The following is a 9,349-nucleotide window of genomic DNA, read 5'->3' as shown; positions in this document are numbered from 1 at the left end:
ACTCCTAGATAGAGGATCTTCTGCCCGTCCGACGCTACGCAACCCACTGCATCAGTCGGCCAGGTACATCAAATCGACACATCATTCTTCTTGTCAAGTCAAGACGAAGCAAACATCCAACGCCTTCATGCGTGGCAGTTTGGATTCAAAATCATCATGATAATAATAATAATAAACATGCATGTAGTTTAATTAGGAGGTTGCCACCATCTAGTCTAGGAGTAATAAGCAAGAAACACTGGTTTTGGTTTGCATCATGATAATAGTAATAAACATTTAGCTTAGTTGCCACCATGCATCTAATAAGCAAGAAACACTGGCTTTGGTTTGGAGATATATAGATACTGATTCGAAACTGCTGCTGCTGCTACATCAGATCAGCATGAATGCAGTTCAGACCTTCCCCCTGCTGGTGAGAGATGCCTGCACTTGATCATATCCAGCCAACATAAAGGCTCCCGCAACACCTGACCGAAGAATGTTCGCACCAGCTCCCTTGTACAGCAACCTTGGGGTGGCACCCACATCCAGCAACACCTCAGAGAAGCTAAACCCATTCATCATCATTCTTCTCCTAATTGTATCAATTGGGTATGTTGCAAAGGCCGACATGTTGGTTGTCATCCATGCTAATGCAAAATTGGCTAGGAAATCATCCTGCTGCAGACATATCAAATCAAAGAGAATTAATTCGGGCAAAGGTGATCGATCATATTCACACTGTCAAGTTTTGACAAGCAATGTGACTGCCTTACCTTGCTACTGCCAGTGAGAACAATAGACTTGAGGGCGCCATAAAGTCCAAAGTACAGGCCACGGTATATCCCTGCTCCATACGAGGAGACGAGATACCCCCTGTATAGATCCTCCACGTGTGCTCTGGGTCCCAATATACGACGATAAACATCCAGGTGACCATCGAATTCCCATTTGCCTTTCATCTTAAGATCATTGGCAAGCTTGGTCCTTGAGACCTCCAATGGATAAAACAACAGCAGGGACATGGCTCCTGCAGCGCTCCCACACCCAGCATGCCAAAAGAACCGTGTGGAGTATCGATCCTCACTGTTAGGCGGGGCCCTGCCCCAAACAGCCGGAAGAACAACGGCGTTGCAGTACTCATTCAGGGAGAAGACCAGGGACTATGTCAGAAAGAAAATAAAGCACCAATCAAGACATTGTAGCCAAATGAAAAATATTGAAACATGGAGGAAAATAAGGCTACAAATTCAGTACAATTTCAGGGCTACCTGCTGAGGAAAATAACGCATCACATTAGCAAGATTTCCTCTCCAGAGGGACCGGAGACCTTCAGTCTTGACAAGGCGTTTGCAACAGTCTGTAATCCCCTTGAATGGCTCAGGAAGAATACCAAGCCTCACAAGTTCCTCTTGGTATTGCAGCAGGAGCTTCACCCTTTCGAATGGAGCCGCAGCAGACTTTGATATCACTGAAACTCCTCCCGCGAGAAAGAATTTCTCAAGAACACCTGGCTGGTTATGCCTCTCTGCCATGGCGCAAGCTGAAAGTTCTAAAGGTCACTGTTGGAACGCATAACATTATCATTACTAAATGAATAAGTTTATTGTGTAATAACTAGTAAGCGAGCACAACCTGGACTACAACAAGGAAACCTTTTGGCCAATAACATGAAATCCAGAAACAAACACACAGAAGGAAACCATTTTTTATGGGATAAGTATATTTTTTGTCCCTCTACTCTTTCCAAAGTATACAAATGGTCCCTAAACTTCTAAACCGGTAAACCTTGGTCCCTTAACTTTTCAAACCAGATAAGTTTAGTCCCTTATACCACTTTTGGTGGTTTTCATCCGATGTGGACACGGTTTTGACTAAAAATTTGATATGCCATTCGGGTTTGACTGGCACATAACTTTCCACTTCAGCACCATGCATGCCGCCATGACCTGTGTGGAGCATGACCAGGACCGTCATTGTCCGGCCGATGTTCGCCGTCGTGTACCGCGCGCATGGAGAAGGAGGCGTATGTATGCAGCGGCCACAGGATGGTGGAATACCTTGTCCCGGATGATCAGAAGTCGGAGCTACGGATGCTCGCCTGCATGGACGGCACAAGCACGTCGTGGACGTGACGTGCACGAACACCCATTCGCGCGTGCTCTCGCTGCTGCTCGTTGCCTTCTCACCGCTAGTCCGTGCGGACTAACTCCTTCAGCAAGCGTGTCGAGGGTCACCACCGTGGGTCAACCACAACTACGTGCACCATGAACACGTGTATTACTCGCGTGTTCTAGCCGGTACAGTACAAATCAAAGGGAACAGCGTCAAGTACGTGCGTGTCTAGCCAGATGAGTTAGCTAGCTTTTCACGTGAGAATCCAAAGCCAGTTTGCTGTGTACGTCAATCAAAACCGCCACGGCGCCTGCACCCCTTCCGCTGCCGGCCGCATGACTTGAACGGCGAGCATGGCGAAAGTCGAGCATCCCGTTAGCTAGGCCACCGTGCTCTGCATGTAGTGCCACCACAGCCGAGCACTTACACAGTGTGGGGTGCCATCGCAGCTCCGTAACGTGGCAGTCAAACCCCAATGACTTGTCAAGTTTTAGTCAAAATCATGTCCACTAGAATGAAAACCACAAAAAGCGGTATGAGGGACTAAACTTATCTGGTTTGAGAAGTTGAGGGACCTAGATTTGCTGGTTTTGAAGTTGAGGGATTATTTCTATACTATCGAAAAAGTTGAGGGATGAAAAATATACTTTTCCCTTTTTTTATTTACTGAGATTATAAGTAAATCTAGAAACCACTATCGGCATACAAATCTACAGACCGATCACAGCAGGGAAATTTAATCCATAAATAAACGCACAGAGGGCAACCATTTTCTCATTCGCCCCATAGATATAGAGATGATGAATAGACCTAGCAAGACTCTAGTAACCTCAATCGACATAGAAATCTACAGACCGAGTACAGCAAGGAATTGTTTTTTGGCCAATAACATCAAATCCAGACATAAACGCAGAGGGAAACCATTTTTTTTTATTTACTCCATGGAAACAAAGATGATAAGCAGACGGGTGGACCTATGGTTTGAGAAACCACAGTCCACATAGTAATCAATAGACCAAAAAAAAGTAGTCATAAGTAAATCGATAGACAAACAAGGAAGGCCTACCAACTTTATTCTTAGTTAGAATCTTAGCTGGTTAATTATTGTTAATAATTATCTTAAGCAAACTAAGCACTGACTGGTAAGACTTTTCGGAAGGGGCAAAAACTACATCCTTCTGAGTATGGAAAGAAACAAGATACTCCAGTGAGGGACTCAGTAAACTCGCACGTAAGTGAATCTTTACATAGGGGAAATAACCAAGCATGCAAATTTCACAACAACAATCGCCTAAGAGAAAAGAACATGTTTGTGAGGGACTCAGTAAACTCGTACATAAGTGAATCTTTACATAGAGGAAATAACCAAGCATGCAAATTTCACAACAACAATCTCACAAGAGAAAAGAACATGTTTCACAAACTCACCAAGCCTATCATCTCCTAGGCATGAGATATATTAACAGCATAACCATACCAAGAGAACAATAATGAAAGCAGCACAAGACATGAAAACAGAGTTTACTTACTCTGGTAACCGGGAAACTGGCCCAAAGCTGCCAAACCACAACACAAATCTGCACACAAAAACATGAAGTAAGTCAGCCAACAGTAGTATAAGTGGGGAGTACAAAAGTAATATATTCTACAACTAAGTAAACTAACAAAGAGAGAGTTTGACAAATAACTTGAAATCAACAAACAAGGGCACAAAAAAGTAATCCTCCATGGAAACAGAGGTGATAAGCAACAAGTCACAAGGTAACAGCAATGCTGGCACTCCATCATCAAGAACGGTACCCAAATATATTAACAATCAAAGAGAATGCACATCACGAACCCTACTCAAGCCTTCCATCTCTACCAATATGGAAGAACTCCACTCAGAGCACAAATAATAAAACAGTAAGTACAAGCGTGGTAACAGAGTATACATACATGCTTTGTAGTGTAGGAACCCAAATATGCACATAAACAAGTGAAGTAAGTCATCTAGCAACTATTGAAGGGCAGGAATATATGAACCGTTCCTAAAATAAGTTTGCAGGAAGATCAAATCGACATGGACAGTCACACACACACACACACACAAAAAAAAAAGGCATGCCTTTTGTTGGTTCCATTCCATCCATGGAACAGAGGAGATTTATATACCTCCTAAAAGGAAGCAACGATGGCACCAAGTCCTCGGTACCCAACAACAGAACGAACCGAAATGAAAAAGAAGACAGCAGATGGGAAATCAAATCTCTTCTTTTTCCCAGCAGATGAAAAAAAAAAACAAGAGAAGCTTTTTTCCTGGGTTTCTTCAAACTCGCACATGCACGCAGCAAGCTAACTAAGAACCCTACTACACCCAACAACCGTAGAAAAATTATTCGAGGAGAAGTAACATGAAAAACAAGAACCGTTTGCACCCTGTTCTTCCACCAAGAAGAGAAGAGGGGAACAGGGCCGAACGGAAGCTAATCCGCGGGAAGAAGATAAACAAATGAAAATCCAGGCAGAGGGAACAAGAAGAGCAGGGGGATCCAAACATAGAACCCTAAGAATAGATGCGGCGGCCATTACCGAGGGCAGGAGAGGGAGCTTCTCTGTTTCTTTGCTGCCCCTTCTCTTCTCCGCCTGCTGCAGCCTACGATCGCCCAGTCCCGTCTCCCCTGCCAGCCTTAAGCAGCAGGGCAGACTGCTTTTGCGTCGGACGCGTACGAGTGCGTGATCGAGTATGACAGCTTGCGCTTCTACTATGGCTCGCCGACAGTTGGGACCCGCACACCATGGGCCCAGTGGTCAATGTCTCGGGTGAGGCTGGGTCGATTCCCATCCCATCCCAGGCCACCCACACTCCCCGGGCTAGAGAAGGCTGCAGCGTGTGAGCTAGTAGGTGGTGGCTACACCCGGTGTACAGACGCAGCGTGCGGCGGAGCGCTCGATGCGCGCCAGGTGCACCGTGCACCGTGTCCATTCAAAGTGCATCGCAAGTGATGTTACTCTGTGCATTTGGGGGCCACAGCTTCCGGGCGGATCTTTTCAACTCTTGTTCCGGGTGATTTGCAGGAACGGGGGTTCATTGCTACAAAAACAAAAGAAATTACAGCTCCACGACTGTATTTGTGCAAAGTAAGAGCAACTCCAACGCGCTCATCCATTCTATTTGAATTAAAACGGACATAAAAGTGGGCCAACATGCTGACCCAAAAAGAATGCCCGTCCGCTTTTCATCCGTTGAGTGACTTATTCCTGGCCCAAATTTGGACCTCATTTGCACTAGCGTAGACATGAGGCGGACGCGCGAGACGCCCGCCTACTCCTCCCCCTGGCCCGCTAGTGGGTGGCACATAGGCCACACTCTTCATCCCTTCGACAGCTAGCCCCCGACTGCCCCTCAGCCCGTCGTCATCACCTCCCAGTTTCGGTGCCCTCGCCAGCAGCCCGCACCCACATACCTCCCCCGCAGCAAGCTACCTTCCCACGTCACAGCCACCACCGCCTCACCGCCGGGGCAGCGCAGCTTCACCCACACGTCGGCGCGAGCACCACCTCGGCCCCCGTGCCCCCGGCCAGCTCCTTCGAGAACGGCGGCACGCTCGTCTGACGCCGCCAGGATAGCTACCTAGTCTAGGGGAGGCGCGCGTATCTTCGCCGGCCTGCTTCTTCGATGAGGCCCGCAAGCTGCTCGACAGTTTGCCAGCAAGGTACAAATGGACTCCGCCGACGAGTTTTTTTCACAATTTCTTTGCAACTCGGATGATTCTTCATTGACAATGAGGAGATGGTGGCTGCTGTGTTGGTCGTCCATGACCACCTTAGTAGGCAGCGGCCGTTGTTCCGGGGCTCGATCCAAGGGCACACTCCGGCGTCGAATTGCAACCGAGAGAGCGGTCATTTCCTTCTTTGGAAGGACTACTTCGAGACACCCAACCTGCTCTTCAAACACCGTCGATTTCGACGCCGTTTTCATATGGCTAAGCATGTTTTCAATCGTATCCGCGAGGGAGTTGTCGGGTACGATAAGTATTTCGAGTGCAAGGAGGATGCCCTTGGAAAGATTGACTTCTCCTCTTATCAGAAATGCATTGCAGCTATCCGGATGCTTGCATACGGAGTTCCCGGTGATCTAGTACGTCTGTATGAGCGAGTTGTTGGGGAACGTAGCAGAAATTCAAAATTTTCTACGCATCACCAAGATCAATCTATGGAGTAAGCTAGCAATGAGGGGAAGAAGAGTGCATCTACATACCCTTGTAGATCGCTAAGCGGAAGCGTTCAAGTGAACGGGGTTGATGGAGTCGTACTCGCCGTGATCCAAATCACCGATGATCCTAGTACCGAACAGACGGCACCTCCGCGTTCAACACACGTACAGCCCAGTGACGTCTCCCACGCCTTGATCCAGCAAGGGGAGAAGGAGAGGTTGGGGAAGACTCCGTTCAGCAGCAGCATGACGGTGTGGTGGTGGTGGAGGAGCGTGGTACTCCAGCAGGGCTTCGCCAAGCACCGCAAGAGACGAGGAGGGAGAGGGGTAGGGCTGCGCCAAGAAGGAGATATTCTCGTGTGTATGGCAGCCCAAAAACCCCACTATATGTAGGGGAAAGGGAGGGGCTGCGCCCCCACCTAGGTTTCCACCCCTAGGGGTGGCGGCCAGCCCTAGATCCCATCTAGGGGGCGGCCAAGGGGGGAGAGAGGGGGGCGCACCACTAGGTGGGCCTTAGGCCCATCTGAGCCTAGGGTTTCCCCTTTTTCCCTTCTCTCTTGGCCTTGGGCCCTGGTGGGGGGCGCACCAGTCCACCTGGGGCTGGTCCCCTCTCACACTTGGCCCACGCAGCCCTCTGGGGCAGGTAGCCCCACCTGGTGGACCCCCGGGACCCTCCCGGTGGTCCCGGTACGTTACCGATAGCACCCAAAACTTTTTCGGTGACCAAAACAGGACTTCCCATATATAAATCTTTACCTCCGGACCATTCCGGAACTCCTCGTGACGTCGGGGATCTCATCCGGGACTCCGAACAACATTTGGTAACCACGTACATACTTTCCCTATAACCCTAGCATCATCGAACCTTAAGTGTGTAGACCCTACGGGTTCGGTAACCATGCAGACATGACCGAGACACCTCTCCGACCAATAACCAACAGCGGGATCTGGATACCCATGTTGGCTCCCACATGTTCCACAATGATCTCATCGGATGAACCACGATGTCGAGGATTCAATCAATCCCGTATTCAATTCCCTTTGTCTAGCGGTATTGTACTTGCCCGAGATTCGATCGTCGGTATCTCGATACCTTGTTCAATCTCGTTACCAGCAAGTCTCTTTACTCGTTCCGTAACACATCATCCCGTGATCAACTCCTTGGTCATATTGCGCATATGATGATGTCCTACCGAGTGGGCCCAGAGATACCTCTCCGTCACACGGAGTGACAAATCCCAGTCTTGATTCGTGCCAACCCAACAGACACTTTCGGAGATACCCGTAGTGTACCTTTATAGCCACCCAGTTACGTTGTGACGTTTGGCACACCCAAAGCATTCCTATGGTATCCGGGAGTTGCACAATCTCATGGTCTAAGGAAATGATACTTGACATTAGAAAAGTTTTAGCAAACGAACTACACGATCTTTGTGCTAGGCTTAGGATTGGGTCTTGTCCATCACATCATTCTCCTAATGATGTGATCCCGTTATCAACGACATCCAATGTCCATGGTCAGGAAATCGTAACCATCTATTGATCAACGAGCTAGTCAACTAGAGGCTTACTAGGGACATGGTGTTGTCTATGTATCCACACATGTATCTGAGTTTCCTATCAATACAATTCTAGCATGGATAATAAACAATTATCATGAACAAGGAAATATAATAATAACTAATTTATTATTGCCTCTAGGGCATATTTCCAACACGAGTTTGCGTGCCTAGACTCCATGTACAAGTTCTGCAAGGTTGTGATTGCAGTGTTTGGCCATGAGTATTTGAGAGAGTCAAATGCTGAAGATACAGCCCGCTTGTTGGTGATGAATGCTAGCAGGGGATTCCCGGGGATGCTTGGTAGCATAGACTGTATGCACTGGGAGTGGAAGAACTGCTCTTCTACTTGGCAGGGGTAGTATAGAGGGCATGTCAAGGATTGCACTGTCGTACTTGAGGCCGTGACCTCACAAGATCTCTGGATCTGGCACTCTTTCTTCCGCATGGCCGGATCACACAATGATATCAACGTGCTTCAACGCTCTCCGGTGTTTGCAAGGTTTGCTGAAGGCAATTGCCCGCCGGTGAATGTTAACATCAACGATCACAACAATAAAGGATACTACCTAGCTGACGGTATCTATCCTCAGTGGACTACTATTGTCAAGACAATCTCTAATCCTGTAGGAGAGAAGAGGAGGAGATTTGCACAAGAGCAAGAGAGTGCTAAGAAGGATGTGGAGCGTGCCTTTGGTGTTCTGCAATCTCGATGGGGCACCGTTCGGTATCCTGCTAGAATTAGGAGCACCAAGAAGTTGTGGGAGGTGATGACTTCTTGTGTGATTGCACAATATGATCGTAGAGGATGAGCGTCTGGAACGTATCTACGATCAAGGGTTTCAGTTTCAGGGTGACAATGTTGTGCTTGAGCATGGAGGAGCGACAAAGTTTGCACAATTCATCCAATTTCATCATCAAATGCGTGATTGGAAAACTCACATTCAACTGCAAGATGATTTGGTTGAGCATATATTGGGCGCACATTGGCAACCAATAGATGTATCCTTTTTTAAAATATATTTGAGACAATTTTATTTTTATTTGATTTGTAAACTATGATATGTTTATTTGGCTTGTGAACTATGATATATTTGTTTGCTTGTGAAACTATGTAAAATGTTTGTATTTTGTTTGAATTATGTTTGAAAACCCATGGCAAGCCGGTCCCGAGGGAGAAAATGGGTCTGCGTGTTGGGTGCACTGCCGACCCAAACACGAAAGAGGGCGGACGAGCAGCGGCTGGCCGACCCAAACAAACAAAGCGCGTCCTTTTGGGTCGGCGCGTTAGAGTTGCTCTAATTTCCCCCTTGAAACAAGCAGCAATTGTTGTCTCATATAGAGTTTTTTCTCTAATTCTATTACAGGGATGCTTACCAAAAAAATTGTGGGCGGGGCCAAGATTGCTTAGTAATGATGTGCCAACAAAATAATTAGCGGCAAGGTGCCTCCGATGACACTAATATGACGCCATCAATATATGTTACTAGTAGAATGCCCG

General features: G+C 47.5%; 1 protein-coding gene across 3 annotated transcripts; it reads right to left on the bottom strand.

Annotated features, from left to right (window-relative positions):
- Nucleotides 1-222: 222 nt before the first annotated feature.
- On the bottom strand, nt 223-4,768 carry LOC119349157 (ADP,ATP carrier protein 2, mitochondrial-like). 3 transcript variants are annotated; one of them, XM_037617179.1, is made up of 5 exons: nt 4,666-4,768; nt 3,624-3,671; nt 1,251-1,541; nt 756-1,142; nt 223-660 (listed from the first exon to the last, which is right to left on the bottom strand). In XM_037617179.1, the coding sequence occupies exons 3-5, from the start codon at nt 1,512-1,514 to the stop codon at nt 394-396; spliced, it is 918 nt and encodes a 305-aa protein (XP_037473076.1). In that variant the 5' UTR covers nt 1,515-1,541; nt 3,624-3,671; nt 4,666-4,768; the 3' UTR covers nt 223-393. The 3 variants fall into 3 exon arrangements, with proteins under 3 accessions (XP_037473076.1, XP_037473066.1, XP_037473087.1); XM_037617169.1 differs by having other exon boundaries at nt 1,251-1,522; XM_037617190.1 differs by having other exon boundaries at nt 223-657; nt 1,251-1,522.
- Between the last annotated feature and the right edge of the window lie 4,581 nt (nt 4,769-9,349).

This window comes from Triticum dicoccoides, chromosome 1A (assembly GCF_002162155.2).
Source record: "Triticum dicoccoides isolate Atlit2015 ecotype Zavitan chromosome 1A, WEW_v2.0, whole genome shotgun sequence".
Lineage (NCBI taxonomy): Eukaryota > Viridiplantae > Streptophyta > Magnoliopsida > Poales > Poaceae > Triticum > Triticum dicoccoides.
Note: the sequence above shows the minus strand (reverse complement) of the source record. Positions and strands in the feature narration are given on the sequence as shown.